The sequence below is a fragment of the Monodelphis domestica genome, chromosome 1, assembly GCF_027887165.1.
Source record: "Monodelphis domestica isolate mMonDom1 chromosome 1, mMonDom1.pri, whole genome shotgun sequence".
Lineage (NCBI taxonomy): Eukaryota > Metazoa > Chordata > Mammalia > Didelphimorphia > Didelphidae > Monodelphis > Monodelphis domestica.
In genome coordinates this window covers 385,452,102-385,471,885 of record NC_077227.1, presented here as the reverse complement: position 1 = coordinate 385,471,885, position 19,784 = coordinate 385,452,102, and the positions used below count along the sequence as shown (strand labels likewise).

Sequence of the window (19,784 nt, the reverse complement as noted above, 5' to 3'; positions counted from 1 at the left end):
CTCCATATGGAAGAGAGTTTCTACTCACAAGTACATTGTAAGGAGGCAAATGAGGTCATTTACCTAGAGCACTGTGTCAGCTGTAATTATATAAACATTACTGATTCATGTATTTTAAACCAGACTAGAACAAGATTTTATGACAGGTCTTACAACTCTAGTGAATATCCCTTCATTTCTTTAAGCTCCAGAAAAGCATATTCATAAGGAAGTCATTCAGAAGTCATTCACTTATGCAAGCTGGTTTCATAATCAAGGTTCATTCCTACCTATATATAATGCTGGTTCCAGAGAAGGTGAGGCCAGAACAGCAGCTCACTTTTATTCACTTCTCTTCACTCACCTTGGCGATACTTACACCATGAAAGCAGTGGCTTTTTGCCTGTTCTTAATGCTCGTTCTGATATCCAACTTTAGTGAGTATCTCTATCCTGATCTGGTCCTAATCCTTGACAGTAGTTGTCAGAGAATCCAAGCATAAAAACATCTGGAGATGGGCAGGCTTCTTCTTCAGAATAAATCCTTAAAAAGAAATACATTTACTTGTTGGGCTTGTCAAGAGAAATTATGCAATGTCGGGACTAGGAGAGACCTTTGGAGACAGAACTGAGAATAGAAGAGTTCTAAGGGACCTCAGAATATAATAACAAATAATAAATATTGAGGGAGGCTCATAGATTATAACATGTTAGTACAGGAAGAGATAATAAAAAATGTGGAATAGAATTTTGAATTAATGTAAGAGCTATAAATAGACTTAGAAGACAGAATGTAAACTCTTAAAGATCCTAATTAAAGAGTTAGAAACTGAGGAAGGAGTAAGGTAGGGTAAAAGAAGTTATTTCCTTCCTTTATAAAACATATATTTACACTAGAGGAAATATCCTAAGGTTTGGGGGGGGGGGGGAAAGCAGGAGTATTATTGGGTCAGTCAGGGAACAATTTAATCATTTTGTCTTCTTTATTTTTATTCCAGATGTGGAGTCAGTCTCAAAAAACACAGTAAGTCTCTTTTCCCTCAATCCTCAACTCTTTTTCTATAGTATTTCTATTTTCTAATGCCATTGCATTTCACATGAATATGGTCCAAAAGTTAAACTGAATTATTATGAAGGAAAACCATTGCAAAATATAGTAGATACAAGGGCTCATTCTCATACTGCATTCTGGATCATCCTAATGGAATGTTGTCCAAATGTAAATTTTACAGTCATTTTCTGAATGAGAAGAAACCAAGACTACAAGGGCCGGAAGGCAAGAAAATCTCTAGATATGATAGGAGAAGCTCCAGGTCAAAAAAGCAAAAAGCAATTTTATGGTGGCTTCTAACCTATAAAAACTGTCTACCAACAAAGATCAGTAATTTGGCTATAATGTATAAATATTGAGATTTCTCAGAATCACAAGAAGCTAAGTGACTTGTCAATATGATGATACAACTTAAAGAGGCAGGTCTTGAATCCAGATCTCCTTGCCTTCAAATCTGCCCAGCTATTTATTCTGCTATGCTGCCTCTTAATCTGCAAACTGTATGAAGTTCATAAATATCTGATAAATAGAAGATTAGAACCCTGGAGACAAGAATTAACCCTAATTCATGATTATAAAATGCAGGGAATGAGGAATGGGGGGAAGTAATGTCAGGAACTTTGCATTGAAATTCTAGGGTATGATATTCAATTTATCCAGATCATTTTCCTTTCCAGTCCAAGGGACTGGTGCATTCTCAGATTTTCAAAATCTAATTTTGCAAAAATTGTATGAACCAATTTTTCAGGTTGACTGCACTGGTTTTAAAAAATTACCATCAGAAGAGGAAAGAGTCTGTACTCTAGAATATATGCCAATATGTGGTTCAGATGGGAAAACATATTCCAATAGATGTCATTTCTGCTCTTCTGTAAAGTAAGTACAAACACCAAATGGAAAGAAAGAGAATTAATCCGAGTAGGAAAAGAGGGAGTTGAGTGGTGAACACAATGCAAATGTATTCCCAAATGACTGAAATGATCAGGGCCTAAGCTCAGTGTACTGAAAGAAAACCCCAACAAGCAGATGAAGATATATACTCCCAGCCAGATGATCTACAACACCCTGTGCCACAACTGCTCCCTCCTTACCCTACCTCTATATGAACTGATATCTCCATATTAAAAATAAGGAAACCAGTACTTAAGAGGTAAAGAGAAATATCTAAAGTCTGAAAGGTGGTGAGAGCCCAATGTTCTATTATAGCATATTATCTCTATCCATGGGGCTGAATATGGACAAGTCTCTTCAGTTCTTTGGACCTCGATTTCCTTATGGAAGAAATTAGTGCAAAAAAATTAATTAGATAGTATGATCAACTATATTGAGCTAAGACTCAATGAACTAGTTGCATAACTTTAGAGAAGTCACTCAGACACTCTCTAAGATTTTTCATCTAAAAATGATTAGATTCCTTAAGACCTTTCAACTTTAAAATGATATTCCTCTGACCTTTCTTCTTAATGGCATCCATATTTGTTCAGATATCCTCTCCTCCAACACCATCATAGTAATAGGTTCCTAGCATTCATTCTGTACATCAATTTAATTGCCAAATATGGGTACACATATATGAATGACAAAGTATATATATATATATATTTGCATATATATAGATGTTTCTGTTTCATATTTCTTTCTCAGTTGATCATGTTTCCTTCAAGAGATTTATGTCTCATTTTTGACTAATATCTCTATCTTTAAACTTTACCATGTCTTTCTATACCTCCACTAAAGAGATCCTATGTTGCCTTATTATGGCAAGGAAGTGGATTTGAATTCCCAAAGTCTATAATAGGTGTGTAGAAAGTTTTGGCCAGGTTTTACCAATGTAGAAAGTCTTTGAGTATGAGTTCCCTTACAAATTCTGTCATGGGAGACTTGCTTACCTAATTTACAAAAAGTCCATCATCAGAAGGCTGTCTATAGGTGATGGATTTCCCTTGGTCATATTAATTCATCAAGAATGGCTACAAAGACTTGAAATGATTGGGACCTAATTCAGTAGAGGGAGGTCTTAAACAGAAAAAGAAAATTATAGAATGTATTTCAGAAGCATTGTTTTCTATAACTCCTAATATTAAAAAAAAGGTGGAGCAAAGATCTGATGTTAACTGACTGATAAATAACCATCAACTATGGCCCCTCTAATAGAAATAGCATTTGACTTCAGATGACTGATAGTGAGGCATCTCTGCTCTCTCTCCACAGAGTGTTGGTGGACTATAATTGTGACTTTATATATTTATATATATATATACAAATATATATATGAAGACATAATCATAATGAATGTGTTGCTTTCTTTGGGATTTTTTTCTGAATTTAATTATTAGGAATCATTCTACAGCTAGTAAGAGGGCTGGTGGGTGGAGAGACAATGAGAAAGGATAATGAACATTTAGAGAACAAATCAGGACTCAGTAAGTTTTCTGGGGGTGTTTAATAAATGAAAGCAATACAATATTAAATAAAGATGGAATCTCAGTGTGAAAAGTAATGTCAGATATCACTTAATCCTGCTTTTACCAAGTTTATGAATCTGTTCTGTAATATCACTGCAGATTGTTCATCTTATTTCGATTTAAACATTGCCTGTCACAGGGAGTTCATCACCTCCCAAAGCTATTCTATTGTTCTCTTTTCTGCAGAGAATTAGTTTTTCTCTAAAGGTCATTTCTACATTCTAAGGTTTGATATCAGAAAATGGACTTGTAGGTAATCCTCAATTACTTTTCTTTTCTACTCCCACAGGAAAAGCAATGACAAAATCAAATTTGCACATACGGGGGAGTGTGGAGTTAAAGCACCAACTCCAAAACATCTTCTTCAAATGCTTTTCTCTCCTGCTAGAAGATGATGCACAAGATATCTGCAGAAGATTGTCTTTCATAATGCTGAGTCTTCAATTTTGCTTGTAGTACTATTACTTGTAGAATAAAGGAAACTGCATAAACATTTTTGTCTAAATTCTATTAGAAGAAAAAGTAAACAAGGAACCTCAGGAGTAGTAAGGTATCAAATGTCACAATAGGATTGGAACCAGGAATATTCTACTTGGAAAAGACTTGATATTGAGGAGAAAGGTGGGACAGTATATTGGCTTCAAAACTATCAAGGAATTACATATTTTTCTGCTTGGTTCCAGAGAAAAGGACTTGCACAATCTCAGCAGGGATGGTCAAGGGGCAGTGCTTTTTTACAAGGAAGAGAATTTCAGCTTGATATGGAATGTGCTGTTATAGGAGGGAGTAATATTTGTACCCAGAATTTTTCAAGTAGATGCCAGATGACCATTTGCTAGGGATTTTTAAATAGGATTTTTCTCTCATTTATGAAGTGAGTTGGAGTAAATGACTTTTTAGAAAGCATACAGGCAGACAGACAGACAGACTGGCAGGCAAACAGGCAGATATAGAGACAGAGAGAGAGAGAGAGAGAGAAATAGATTGCAAAGGAGGAATTTTTATGCTCAGTAATGCATATTGTTACAATGATTTTTTTTTACTTTTCAGTGAAGTAGTGAAGAGAAAGGAAAGAATTTCATTCATTGTTTATGTTTTAAAATAATAAAATAGAGAGAAATAAAAGGAAAATAAATAAAAAAAATAAAGCCTATGAGTTTAAGATTTTGAGTGGATGCAGACCCATAAAATGCTGTGAAACTAATAAATTTCCTAAAGACCCCTCTAAGAAAGGAAGGTGCTTTATAAAGATCAGGAAACTGAGGCCTAAACAGGTTTAAACATGAACAGATGGAGACAAAATTAAAGAACAATCTACCAGTAAAATTAAATTTTTCTAAATTTAGAGGGAATATTTTCATATATAATCCAGGGGTCCCAAGCTTCCCTATTAACTGGCAAGGCTATAATAAAAAAAATAGAAGATAGAGTAGTTACATGAACCCCACTTTTTAACAGATACAATACTTTCAATATCAAAGGGATAATCAACATCAAAATATTAATTATACATCATGTTAGAATCCCATACAGATTACATGTGACTACCTACTATTTCTTTAGCACATTTTAGGGAGACTTAAAGAAAGTAAAAATGAGAAACAAAGGGATAGGAGAAAAGGAATGCAAATGGGCAAAGCAAAAGAGAGAGGAAAGTACCTCCAGTATGGTACTTAGGTATTTACCCCAATTTGAACCATTTACTGTGTGATTTTGATCAAGTAGTTTCACTTCCCAGGGTTTCCATATCCCATATCTATAAAATGAAAGAGATGAATGAAACTTCTAAGATCCTTTTTAGTTCTACAAGTCTATGACTGGAATTTTATAAGTTCACAACACTGACTTTTCTATCGCTTGGGAAACTCAGGTGATCCAGAGGGAGATGGAAAGATACAAGGCAACAGGTTATACCACATTACCAATGATGACTTTCCTTTTTTTCCCTTCTGGGTGGCTGTATTTTCTTTGTTTCTTTCTTTTTTTAATTAATAGATTAAATTACAAGTATCTCAGGTCATCCCTATTCTCCCCACACCATAGAAGGCATCATTCAGGAAAAAAATATATATACATATACACAAAAGACATCATATATATGATGTCTTTTGTGTTTCCAGTTTCCAGGTCTTTCTCTGGAGGTGAGCATTCGAGAGTTATTCTTCAAATATTAAATCTGTAGCAAACATATGATATTCTCTTAGTTCTATTCATTTCATACTTCATTATCTTATGTAGTTCTTTTTTTTTAATTAATGTGAGCATCATTTCTTATGGCACAGTAGTATTCTATCACAATTATATCCCACAATTTATTTAGTCATTCCCCAATTGATTGATATCCCCTTGATTTTCAGTTCTTTGTCAAAGAGAGCTGCTATAAATATTTTGAAACCTATAGATTCTTTTCCTCTTTCCCTGATGTCCCTGGAAAATTATAAGGATAATTTAGGGTTGTGACCTACTCTAAATTTGATTTTTGGTTGCCAGGGGATATCCCATATAAAATACCCAAGTCAGTTTGGAAATATATGGTGGCTTAATCAATATATAGGGAAGAAATCAAGGAGAAGAGACAGGGAAAAGTATAGGATTTCTCCCGCCCAGCCTGTGCCAGGTGAGCCATGAGGTCCTTGAAGATTAGAGGCTTTCTCTAAGAGGATAATGTTTTGAAGATAAAGGAGAGAAAAATCAGCCTAACTCTGAGAGATCTCAGAGAAGAGCCTCACTGAACTAGGTTACTAGTATACACCTCCAGTATGGTATCAAGGAAAACTCACCACTAAAACCTGGCAATAGCAGCTGCCACACCAAGATAGCCAGCTGCCTCCAGCCACCTCTCTGCTGTCAAAGAGGCCCGAGAGAGGAAGTGACACAAAATATATAGATGATTTTACATCACTTTCCTGTGTCTCACCTGTACCAATGGTAGCTTAAGCTTGACTTAGGACAGCCCAGAGGTCTTTCAGCTGTTTCTGATTTGTCATTTGCTAGCACATGTCTATCATAGACCATCCTCCTAGATACTTAATCCTTAAATATGGGTGTAGACAGTCCTGATTTTGTTAGACTAAGTAGGGTGGAGTGATCTAAAGTTCACAAAATAGACCCAGCAATGATATCAATGACAGGTTTCTGCATAAGAAATGACATGAAAACATTATCAAGGTCATATGATCAATGAGATAACAGCTCAAGTGCTACATTGCTATACTCCAATGATATTTATTAAAAGCAGAGTCAAAACATGTCTTTGACGGATCTTTTAAAAGATTTGGAAAAGATTTTCATAAGAACATAAGGCATTAGGGTCACTGGGTGGCTCAGTGGATAGAGAACCAGGTCTAGAGATGGGAGCTCTAGGATTCAAATGTGACCTCAGATACTTCCTAGCTGTGTGACCCTGGGCAAATCACTTAACCACCCTTTTCTGTCCCTTATCATTCTTCTGTCTTGGAACTAATACTTCTGATAATTAAAATTATTTGGAGGCTATATTTCAAAATTTTATAATGTTAACTTATTAAAAATAGACGGCTTACTATAATCCAACTAGCCATGAATGCCCTCTACTCTCAAACAGACTCCATAGAATTCACAGTGGGTGAGAAACCCACATAGACAGCAGAGAGCAAAGCCTGGCCCAAGCAACTGGATCCATGCTGTTGGGCAAGCTAATATATATCCCTTCTGACATCATCATCTAGTCCTTCTCTGGGTCATTCTAAAAGGTTTCTCATTGAATGTCATGAGACTTCATCCCAAGAAGTTGTGGGTCTTCCAGATTCCAAGATACCCTCTTCCTCCCATTCATGTGGCTGTTTAGTGCATATGCATTCTTATGATCATGGCATCTGCCTAGCTGATTCAATTACATAGATCGTGGTCATTTGGGCTTGCTTATAATCACATTTTCTCCAACAAAGACAAAATATCTAGACAAAAGAAGGGAGGACCCAACATAGGCTCAGGGAGAGACAGCTTGAGCTGTAGCCCTAAAATCAAATTAAAATTTAAAATCAAAAGGCTTTTTGAGGGACCAAAGGAATAAAACTTAACATCAACTTCCACAACTTAGTATTGATTCTAAGATGGAAAGAAGGGGGTTAAAACAAAAAGAAAAACATGGCAAGAAGGGAGTAAAATCTACATTATGAAGAGTACCTATAAAATGAAATCACATTTAAAATCAAACATCTAGTTATTTAAGTTTGCAATCTTAGAGTCATTTTCAATATTTTTATTGAACTTCACTCCCCAAATCTAATCAGTTGCCAAGTTCTGTTGATTTTATTTCAATTCAAAAAACATTTATAAAGTGCCTACTATTGTATAATTAAAAATATTTGAACTCCTCCCAGAATTCTTTTCTTGTCCCAAGAATCCTTTTCCCTTCATTCACATTTGCATTTGTTACATGTGTATATAATTTTGTGGCTCCTCCCTCTGGCTCTTTTTTTCCAACAAGGCTGAGTGAGCTCTTTCTGTTTCTCTAGCCTTTTATTTTCCTTTTTTTTTTGCATCAAGATATTATAAATAAATCTCACTAAATATAATACTTGGCGTATCTTGGATATTAATCTTAAAATCTACATTTGGCTACCTGCAAAGGGATAGAATTACCAAAAAATATTTTTTAAGCCTTAGGGGAAAAAAAGAATAGAAAGCAGATAAACTTTGAAAAGCCACAGCTTCTCTCATGCTGCTTCTGGTGTCCCATTGCTTGTTCCTGCCTCCTTTGTCATCTGTTTGTTTTTTGTGGGCCACCCTGCCACCTACTTTCTTTGAATGGCTTTTCTGGGAGCTAATTGGATACCTTGCAGTTGATAGCTTCACTAATCTTAAGATCAGATGGGAAATCAATCTTTTTACACTCTCTTGTCATTTTGACCTCCCCAGTTTCTATACCAAACCCAATATGAGATTCATCAACACTATGTTCAATGTGGGTATGAGGAACTCCAAAGGTGTGACAAAAGAAATGAAAATGGATGATAAATACTGGGGAGGAGAATGAACCTTAAAGAAATCTGAAAGTTTATTGGTGTTAACTTTTTGAGTTTTTTATCCCCTCTATAACAGTGAAGAAGACTATTGGATTGGAAAGAAGGACTTTTAAATTCACTGCCTGTCATGCTTATTGTATTTGCTGATTATTTTAAAGTTTAATTTTTTTAAGTTCATCTATTAATCTAATCAATATCTTTCTGTTACACTGAATAATTTTAAGCTACTGTTTTGCCTATTAGATATATTCTGTTACATTACTTTGATTGGTACCTTTCCCCTATGACTGTACTGAACAAATTATCATTGTACAAGCCCACAGTCGTCTTGCACAAACTCTTTTCAGTAGCAAAACCATAACTCCTTAGGTATGTTGGATTTGTCATTCCATTTTGTCATTCCAATGTCATCCATTGAGGTCACATATTGCTAATAAAGCCTTTTGTTCCTTTTTGCCTTTGTTAATTGTCACATAGATCGTGATGAATGGACTCATCATCAGTTAAGTTCAAGCTCTCATTGTCTTTTTTCTACCTTTTAAAAATATTTTATTAGCCCAATCACTTGTAATAATAATTTTAACATGTTTTCTGAAATTATAAGATCAGAATTATGTCCCTCCCTCTTACCCTTACCTACCTCCCTGAGATAATAAGCAATTTGATCAGGGTTATAAATGTATGATCAATGCAAAACATATTTCCATGTTGGTCGTGTTGTGAGAAAATACTCTTATGAAGTCAAAATTCCAAAATAAAAACATTTCCAAATTAAGTTTAAAATATTATGCTTTGATCTGTATTCAGACTCCCATTAGTTCTTTCTTCTAGAGATGAATAACACTTTGTCATAAGTCCTTTAGAATTGTTTTAGATAATTGCATTGATGAGAATAGCTATGTATTTGACAGTTCTTCATTGTATAATTTTGCCATTATTGTGTTAATGTTCTCCTGGTTTTGCTTGCTTTGCTCTTCATCAATTCATGTCGATCTTTCTAGATTTTTTCTGAAAACATCTCATTTCTTATAGCAAAATAATATTCTAACATACTTATATACCCCAATTTATTCAGTCATCCCCCATTTGATAGGCATCTATCCAATTGAGTTTTTCTCACATCCCTTCCAACATTTATAACTTTCCTTTACTGTCATATTAGCCAATCAGATAAGTATGAAGTAGTATCTCAGAATTGTTTTATTTGAATTTTTCTATTTAATAATAACTTAGAACTTTTTTTGTAAGATTATAGATAACTTTTACTTCTTCAGCACAACACAAAACTGTCTATGGATCATTTTTCTATTGGGGAATAACTTGTATTTTTATAAATCTGATTCAATTCTCTTTGTATTTGAGAGATGAGTCCTTTATCTGAGAAATTCTCTGTAAATTTTTTCCCAGTTTGTTGTTTTCCTTTTAATCTTGGTTGCATTAGTTTTATTTATACAAAAATCTTAAAATTTGACATAATAAAAATCATCCATTTTATATATTATAATGTTCTCTATCTCTTGTTTAGTCATAAATTTTTCCCTTAACCATAGATCTGACAAATAAACTATTCCATGCTCCCCTAATTTACTTATGGTATCACCCTTTCTGTCTAAATCAAATACTCATTTTAACTTTATCTTGTTATATGGTAGAAGATGTTGATATATTTCTAGCTTCTGTCATATTTTTTTTAGTTTATCTGACAGATTGTCAGATAGTGAGATCTATGGATTTATCAAACACTACATTGCTGTGGTCATTTACAATTATATATTGTATATCTATTCTATTCCACTGATTCACCATTCTATTTTTTGCCAGGATCAGATTATTTTGATAAGTGCTTTGAGTTTGAAATCTGGTACAGCTAAGCCATCTTCCTTATTTTTTTTTATTAATTCCTTTGATATTTTTGACCTTTTGTTCCTCCAGGTGAAATTTTTCATTATCTTTTCCAGTTTTATAAAATAATTTTTGGTAGTTTGGTAAAACACACAAAATATTTTTATAAATATTCTCTTCTTTGTTTTGTTTCTCAATACCTTATGAGGAAGGAAAGAAAAGAAATATCTTTGTTTTATAGAGTAGATAGCTAAGGCCCAGATAGGTAAAATAATAACTTGGGTAACTTTTTCTAACATTTTAAGCAATTATTTGTACACATTATCAAAATGTTATAAAGAAGGAATACTATATCTTAAATATGAAAATTTTAATGTGAATCTTGGCTCTACCATCAACCATGTCCATGTTCAAGTGACTTCAGATCTCTTTAATTTCACTTTCCTCATCCTTAAAATCAGAGGGTTGGATTAAATGATTTCTAACATTATTTCCCATGCTATCAATCTATGTTGTAAGTCTCCATCCAGTTCTATATCTCATTTATTTATGAGTTATTCTTTTGCCAGTTTCTTCTTTCCCCAGTATCCCTGAGGTTTCTGTCTTTTTTCTTCTGGGAGGGATAAAACTCTTACCTTTCCTAAAATCACATTAGTTGTAGTAGAAATCAATAATTTATTTGGGTCTTATATACGAAAAAGGGAAATAAAAAATAGGCCATATCATATTGTTCAAATTTATGGAGAAAGGAGAAATGACTTACTAAGTAGAAACACATAAAAAAGAATACTAATTAAGCATTTAAAAGTCAACCACAGAGGAATAGTGGAGCAATACAGATGCAGTGGGGGACAACCACAAAAATATTCTGCAACCCTTTTCTTTTTTTTTATTTTCAGAGGGGTTCTTTTTTTTAAATTTCATTTCATTATATGATTTAGAATATTTTTCCAGGTTTACAAATCATGTTCTTTCCCTCCCCTCCCCCACCCCCTTCCCCTATCTGATGGAAAATTCCATTGAGTTTAACATGTGTCATTGATCAAGACCTATTAATATTTGCACTAGGGTGATCTTTTAGAGTCTACTTTCCCAGTCATAAATCGATCGATCCATGTGATCAAACAGTTGTTTTTCTTCTGTGTTTCTTTTTCCACAGTTTTTCCTCTTGATGTGTATAGTGTTCTTTCTCATATGCCCCTCTGAATAGTTCTGGATCATTGTATTTCTACTAGTAGAGAAGTACATTACATTTGATTTTACCACAGTGTACAGTCTCTGTGTACATTGTTCTCTTGGTTCTGCTCCTTTCACTCTGAATCAATTCCTGGATGTCATTCCAGTTCACATGGAATTCCTCCAGTTCATTATTCCTTTGAGCACATTAGTATTCCATCACCAACATATACCACAATTTGTTCAGCCATTCCCTAATTGGAGAGCATCCCCTCATTGTCCAATTTTTTTGCCACCACAAACAGCATGGCTATAAATATTCTTGTACAAGTCTTTTTCCTTATTATCTCTTTGTGGTAAAAACCCAACAGTGGATCAGGGCAAACAGTCTTTAGCGCCCTTTGGGCATAGTTCCAAATTGCCCTCCAGAATGGTTGGATCAATTCACAACTCCACCAGCAATGCATTAACATCCCAATTTTGCCACATCCCCTCCAACATTCATTACTTTCCTTTGCTGTCATATCAGCCAATCTGCTAGATGTGAGGTGATACCTCAGAGATGTTTTGGTTTGCATTTCTCTGCTTATAAGAGATTTAGAACAGTTTTTCATGTGCTTACTAATAGTTTTTATTTCTTTATCTGAAAATTGCCCATTTATCAATTAGAGAATGGCTTAATTTTTTGTACAATTGATTTAGTTCCTTTAAATTTAAGTGATTAGACCTTTGTAAGAGGTTTTTGTTATTTGTTGCTTCCCTTCTAATTTTGATTCCATTGGTTTTGTTTGTACAAAAACTTTTTAATTTAATGTAATAAAAATTATTTATTTTTCATTTTGTAATTCTTTCTAACTTTTGCTTGGTCTTAAAATCTTCCCGTTCCCAAAGATCTGACAAGTATACTATTCTCTATTCATCTAATTTACTTATTGTTTCCTTCTTTATATTCATCATTCACTCATTCTGAGTTTATCTTGGTGAAGGGTGTGAGATGTTGATCTAAACCTAATCTCTCCCAAACTGTTTTCCAATTTTCCCAGCAGTTTTTGTCAAATAGTGGATTTTTGTCCCAAAAGCTGGGATCTTTGGGTTTATCGTAGACTGTCTTACTAAGCCCAAGTTTATTCCACTGATCCTCCTTTCTGTCCCTTGGCAAGTACCATATGGTTTTGATGATTACTATTTTGTAGTACAGTTTAAGATCTGATACTGGTAGGCCACCTTCCTTCACATTTTTTTTTCATTATTTTCCTTCATATTCTTGATTTTTTGTTCTTCCATATAAATTTTGTTATTGTTTTTTTCTAATTTTGTAAAAAAGTTTTTTTGGTAATTTGATGGGTACCCACTAAATAAGTGAATTAGTTTGGGTAGGATTGTCATTTTCGTTATGTTAGCTCATCTTACCCATAAGCAATTAATGTTTTTCCAATTATTTAGATCTAGTTTTAATTGTGTGGGGAGTGTTTTGTTGTTGTGTTCATATAGTTCCTCTGTTTGTCTCAGCAAATAGATTCCTAAGTATTTTATATTGTCTATGGTGATTTTAAAGGGGATTTCTCTTTCTAACTCTTGCTGCTGGGATGAGTTGGAAGTATATAGAAATGCTGATGATTTATGTGGGTTTATTTTGTATCCTGCAACTTTGCTAAAGTTGTTGATTATTTCCCCTAACTATTTCGTTCACTCTGGAATTCTTTAAGTAGATCATCATATCATCTTCAAAAAGTGATAGCTTGGTCTCCTCATTACCTATTTTAATACCTTCAATTTCTTTTTCTTCTCTAATTGCTACTGCTAGTGTTTCTAGTACAATGTTAAATAATAAAAGTGATAATAGAGATCATTGTTTCACTCCTAATTTTATTGGGAAGGCTTCTACTTCCTCCCTATTGCAGATGATACTTGTTGATGGTTTTAACTATATACTGTTTATTATTTTTAGGAAAGGCCCATCTATTCCTATGCTTTCTAGTGTTTTCAATAGGAACAAGTGTTGTATTTTGTCAAAGGCTTTTTCTGCATCTATTGAGATAATCATATGATTTTTGTTAGTTTGCTTATTGATGTGGTTAATTATGTGAATGATTTTCCTAATATTGAACCATCCTTGCATTCCTGCTATAAATCCTACCTGGTCATAATGAATAACCCTCATGATCACTTGCTAGAATATTTTTGCTAGTATTTTATTTAAGATTTTTGCATCTATGTTCATTAATGTTAATTAACTAATTGGTCTGTAGTTTCCTTTCTATGTTTTTCATCTACCTGGCTTTGGAATCAGTACCATATTTGTGTCATAAAAGGAATTTGGTAGAACTCCTTCTTGACTTATTATGTCAAATAGTTTCTATAATATTAGGATTCGTTGTTCTTTGAATGTTTTATAGAAATCACTTGTGAATCCATCTGGTCCTGGGGATTTTTTCTTAGGGAGTTCTTTGATGGCTTGTTCAATTTCTTTTTCTGATACAGGATTATTTAAGAATTCCAAGCTCAGTACCAGAAGTAAAGAGAAGGGACCTTCCACATCCATGCCTAATGTCCCCGATCTACAGGAAATATGTAATGAGAGGAAGTCAATGGGCTCCTGGGAAATGTTCTTTTTTAGGGTAACAGATTTTCAATTATACATTTCCTCCTGAGATTTGTGGAAGACTGGTCTGTCCAATTGATCTTCTAACATAACAAACATTGAAATTATAGTAATTTGGGGATAAAAGGAAAAGAGAACAAAACCAATGATTGCTAGGCACATTGACAAAAAGCCAGTTGGGGGGAAGTCCCCTTCAGCATAAGAGTATACATACAAAATAAATGCATTCAACCCCACACAGTTCAAATCACCACAAACCAAAGTTCACTTTGGATCTTCTTGTGCAACTTGAGGTCTATGGAGGCATCTTTATGGTGCCTTCTTCAAATAGTTCACTTTCTGGATTCAGAGAGGTTGCATGTTTCTTAACCTAAAATTACTCTCAAAAAGAATTTAAACTTTGCTATTTAGAATAACAATAAAAATACATCCCCCCACCCCCCGAAGAGGGTGTTGAAAAACCCAGGGATCACTTAGGAAGGCATGGTTGAGTTATGAGGTATATGAATCAATTGGCAAGAGAAATCAAAAACATCAAAAAAAAATCCAAATGAAAAAGAAAATAATTTGTGGGTGAAATATAGACTATCAAAATCTTATGTGTAAAAATTCTAAGTAAAGGAAAAATAAACCTATAACAGGTCCTTGAATCAGGGCCCAATTAAAGTGATTTAAGCAATTATGCATTTACCCAATCAGCAGCCAGGATTACAGAAAGTTTTGCCACACTATAAGAGAGAATAGGGACTAGATTATAGGAGCCAGGTAGGAGCCAAATTTGAGATACTTAGTAGAATGTGGGACAAGAGAGACCTGCCTTTAACACATATTAAACAGCCATAACCTCAAATTTGCCCATGTCCCTTGGGAACTTGTCTTCAGGGAAATCCCTGACAAATCCTTGTCTTACACAAAACAATAAACCTTAAAGTACCCAATGATCTCAGCTAAGATAGAATTCAATCTTAAGTACCCCTTTGTCTTAAAAGCTTCTGCCATAATCTCTAGGTCTCCCCCAGATAGTCCAGGTCCTGGCTGGAATCCTCTTTCCCTTACCCTTGTCTCTATTAGACCAATCAATTGTCCTTCCAGTCCTTTATTCCCCAGAAGGTATACAGGACACCAAGTTCTTCAGCTCAATGGAAAATCCCCTTTCAGATTGCATTTTTCCAGAGACAGTGTTCCCAGCTTCTCAGAGCTTGTCTGTATATAATATTTAAAATGGACTCTGTGGCTGTGTTAGAGCATTGTCTTCCTTGTTCTGATTAAAGACTTGTTTTTTCTAGCTATTGTGAAGATGGGATTGTGGGTTTTAAAATTAATAATCAATAACTAAGTATTATATTTTATAACATTTTATTAATAATAACTAAATCAAAAGAACTGCCTGACTTCAGTCCCTTCGCATGTCCAAGAGAAGAAGAAGGAGGAATTACCACCACTTAAATACAACTTCACAAAATGTGGGGATGCCGGAAAAGGAAAAGGGGATTGTGGGAAAAGTAGTCTCTAGGGTTCAAGATTCTAAATCAATACATTCTCTCCCCCCTCCCCCCGTGATCCTTTGGGAGACAAATCTCCCCAATGGATTGTGAAAACATAACTAACTTATAACTTCAACTATAGGTACCTACAAATATAATAGTTTTTAAAGGAAATTACAATAAATTAGGGATAAGAGTAAAATAAAAGGCAAAAGGAATAAAACCAATGATAGGTCCATTGACAAAAAGCAAATTTGGGGCAATCCCCTTTGGCATAAGAGTATACATTGAAAAACAAAAGAATTCAACCCCCCCCCCCAAAGTTGAAATTTGCATCCCAAAGTTCACTCTGGATCTTCTGGTGCAGCATGTAGTTTCTGTAGGCATCTTCACAGTGCTTTCTAGATTTGGGAAGGTAGCAGGTAATATCCTAAAATTGTTCAAATTTAAATCAAAGTTCACAACAATAACTTGCCCCACTGAGGTAAATAATAACAAACAAAAGGATCACTCAAGGATGCATGACTGAGTTATGAAAATCAAAAACATGAAAAAATCCAAATGAAAGAGAAAAACAACTTGTGGATATAATACAAAATGTAAAAGTCTTATGTCTAAAAATATCTAAGTAAAGGAAAAAACAAACCTATAACAGGTCCTTGAATCAGGGCCCAATTAAAATGATTTAAGAAATGATGCACTACACAATCAATGGTCAGGACTATAGAAAGTTTGCCACAATATGAAAGACAGAAAAGGGACTACATTTCAGCAGCAAATGGGGGCCAGGATGGCAGCAAAAGGTAGGTGCCTGATAGAATGTGGCTCAAAGGAAGTCCAGCCTCTGACATATGTCAAAACAGCTGCAACATTGAACCCCTAACAAGTTCAAGTCCTCTTGTCTTAGCTCAAAATTGCATCAATCCCAAAGGGATCTGGTCTCTTTGACCTTGTGCTCCATAGGCACTATGCAGGTGCTCTGTGTTTCTTTAGCATTGTACAGTGGCTCTTTTGTATATTGCCTTCTTCTGAAATCAGGCATAATCATGAAGCAAAATCCCATAATCCTTTTAAACAATCAATGGCATCATTTTTATCATCTAAAGCTTTTAGGGCATGCATTAATATTAGAACAAATGTATTTAAACTTATATTGCTGCAAAGTAAAAAAAAAAAGAAAAAATTTTTCAATACTGTTGGTGTGCTTCAAATACAAAAAGGAAAGAAAAAATAAAACTCAGATACTCTATTACATGCAATAAAATTTTTTTAATTTAAAAAATGTTATAAAAATTAAAACTTAAGCACTTAAAATCAGTGACACACTATGTCAGTCATATGCGAGTACAAAATGATTTTCAGAGTAAAAGAGTAACACAGTAGATAATGCACATTCAAGGAACTACCAAAGTCCCCAAAATTAACAAAAGACCAGTTAATTACAATAGCAAACAAACCCACTATCATATTTCACATAAGTTGCTGTATGACATAAAAATGCCCTGTGAACTGATGGGTATTTGTCACAATTTTTACAGATGTAGTACATCTTTAAACCTTGTTAAATATATTTTTAAACAGAGTAAAACTTATTTGGGTCTAGAACACCATCAAGACATCTAGATTGTTCTGGTGAAAGTAAATTAAAATGGAGAGTTTTGCAGGAGCTCTTTTTCTTCAGCTTCCTGCTTCATAGAAACACCTTGGTAGGAACATTTCTTTGTTTCTCTACCTCTAATACAACATTCTTTTTAATACATATATATATATATATATATATATATATATATATATCATCCATTCAGAATCTACTAGTTACTAAAATTATTTCTGAAGACCCCTTAGAATTACCATTTAAATTCTTAGCTCATTGAATTCTCCAAAGTTTGCACACAATTTAGCCAGTTTTATTAAAATCCATCCATCATCATCTATGTGACAATTAACAAAGGCAACATGTGATCTTCACTGGATCTAGTCACAAGGGTTTTAAGCAAGATATTCATGGGCTTATACAGTGATATTTTGTTCTTCAGCAGAGGTAAAGGTAAAAATTAAAGATCAATATAGGCAAAATATAGTAGCTTAAAATGATTCAGTATAACAGAAAGATATTGACTAAATTAAAATAGATAAACTTAAAAAATTTTAAACCTTAAAGCAATGAGTAAATAAAATAATATAAACCAATGAGAAGGTGCAGACAGGCAGTGCAGTCAAAATCCTTTTCACCAATCCCAATAGACTTGTTCATTATTATAGGAGGAGAATAAACTCAAAATATTTAGCAAGAAACTTCCAGATCTCTTTTAAAGTTTCCTTCCCCTCCCCTCATATTTATTATGCATTTAGATTTCATTTGTCAGAGGTAAGAATTTCCTTATAGAAGCACAGTGCAGAATCTCCACTCTGTGTGTTGAGGGCAGTTAAGACTTTTAGAACTTTGTCAAACTATTTTAAGTTGTTTTGTAGCATAAGCAGCCTATCTTGTGGCATATTCTTGAGGAGAAGGAACTAAAGTGAGAAATCTCCAATGAAAATAAAAAGTCCCAGAAAAAGAATTAAGCAGATCCAAACTGCACTTTATAGCTCTACCAACTCAAACTGTTGTTTCAGAGTTTCAAGCATGCTTTGAAATAGCATTTTTCCTAAAAGATGCTGAATGGGATTTGTTTAATGACTATACAGAAAGAAGCAAAACTTCTAGGGAAAACAATAACATATTTGCATATGAGAGAAAAAATGCTTCTCCTTGGTGTTTTGGGTCAAGAGAAGGAAGGGAAAAAAAGCAGGCTGATTCACAAAAACTAACTTTAAATCTACTGGTTTGGAACTAACTGCCCTCCCTGTGAAAAACCTTTAGTAACAATCTTCTAAACTAGGAGTCCAGGATCAGTTTTTTTTTTTTAATCTGCTTGAAAATTAGAAGTTGTGGGGTTCTTTTCTCCTTGCTGAAAAATGGGTATGGCAGGCTAGAAACACACACATGGAGTGTGGAAAGTGATTGAGGTGGAAAGATTTTTATACATCACCCTCTGTGGAAAAAAATGGCTGGGATTGGCAGGCTCTTGTGGCGGGTCTGGTCTCGGCAAGAGGAGGCTCCAAGTGGGTGGAGAGTGGTGAGAAATGCTGGCCAAGCAGATGTGCAGGATAAACAGAAGGCAGCATCAGGCAGCAGGTGGCAGAGAGGGGAAGGAGCTCAGGCACACCCCACCACTGGACCCTCCTGGTGGGCAGTGACCAGGCAAACTTACTATATTTACTGCAAGGCTATCTGCTCAAAAATGTTTGAGAATTTGTAATCTCTTCATGGTTGCCAAAATGTGGGTTTTAAAATTAATAATCAATAACTGATTACCCCAAGATCTGAGAGAAGAACAGCTCTAATCGGTAAAGAACTGGTGCAATATAACATCGACATCGTAGCATTAAGTGAAACATGCTTACCAGAAGAGGGATCACTCAGCAAACCCACCACTGGATACACCTTCTTCTGGAAAGGTAGAGCCACAAATGAAGACAGAATCCACAGTGGTTGCCTAGCTATCAAGACCAGTTTGCTCAAATAGCTGCCAGACTTGCCTGTGAGCATCGGCGAGAGGCTCATGAAGATCCGTTTGCCTCTCAGCAAAGACCAGTATGCCACAATCATCAGCGCATATGCCCCTACACTGACCAGCACAGAGGAGACCATCGAACAGTTCTACTCTGACCTGAGTGCCATCATGCACTCAGTGCCCACAAATGACAAGCTGATACTACTGGGAAACTTCAACACCTGCGTTGGCCAGGACCATGAAAGATGGAAAGGAGTGCTCGGCAAACACGACGTGGGCAAAATGAACAACAACGGCCTACTGCTACTCAGCAAATGCTCAGAGTTCGAACTCACCATCACAAACACTGTGTTCAGAATGGAGAACAAAGATAAAACAATGTGGATGCACCCACGATCAAAATAGTGGCATCTCATTGACTACATCATTGTACGCCAGCGAGACATCCAGGATGTACAGATCACCAGAGCCATAAGAGGAGCTGAATGCTGGACAGACCACCTATTAGTTAGAGCGACTCTTCAAATGTGCATTGTGCCTCACCATCCAAAACGTGCCCAGACAGTTCGCTCATTTTACAATGTGAGTCTTCTTAGAAATCCATCTTATTTGCAAACATTCCA

At 34.8% G+C, this 19,784-nt stretch overlaps 1 protein-coding gene across 1 annotated transcript; it reads left to right on the top strand.

Annotated features, from left to right (window-relative positions):
- Positions 1–284: 284 nt before the first annotated feature.
- On the top strand, positions 285–4,350 carry LOC103099908 (ovomucoid-like). The gene is made up of 4 exons (XM_007474065.3): positions 285–416; positions 977–1,002; positions 1,778–1,905; positions 3,784–4,350. The coding sequence occupies exons 1-4, from the start codon at positions 362–364 to the stop codon at positions 3,887–3,889; spliced, it is 315 nt and encodes a 104-aa protein (XP_007474127.1). The 5' UTR covers positions 285–361; the 3' UTR covers positions 3,890–4,350.
- The last annotated feature ends 15,434 nt before the right edge of the window (positions 4,351–19,784 follow it).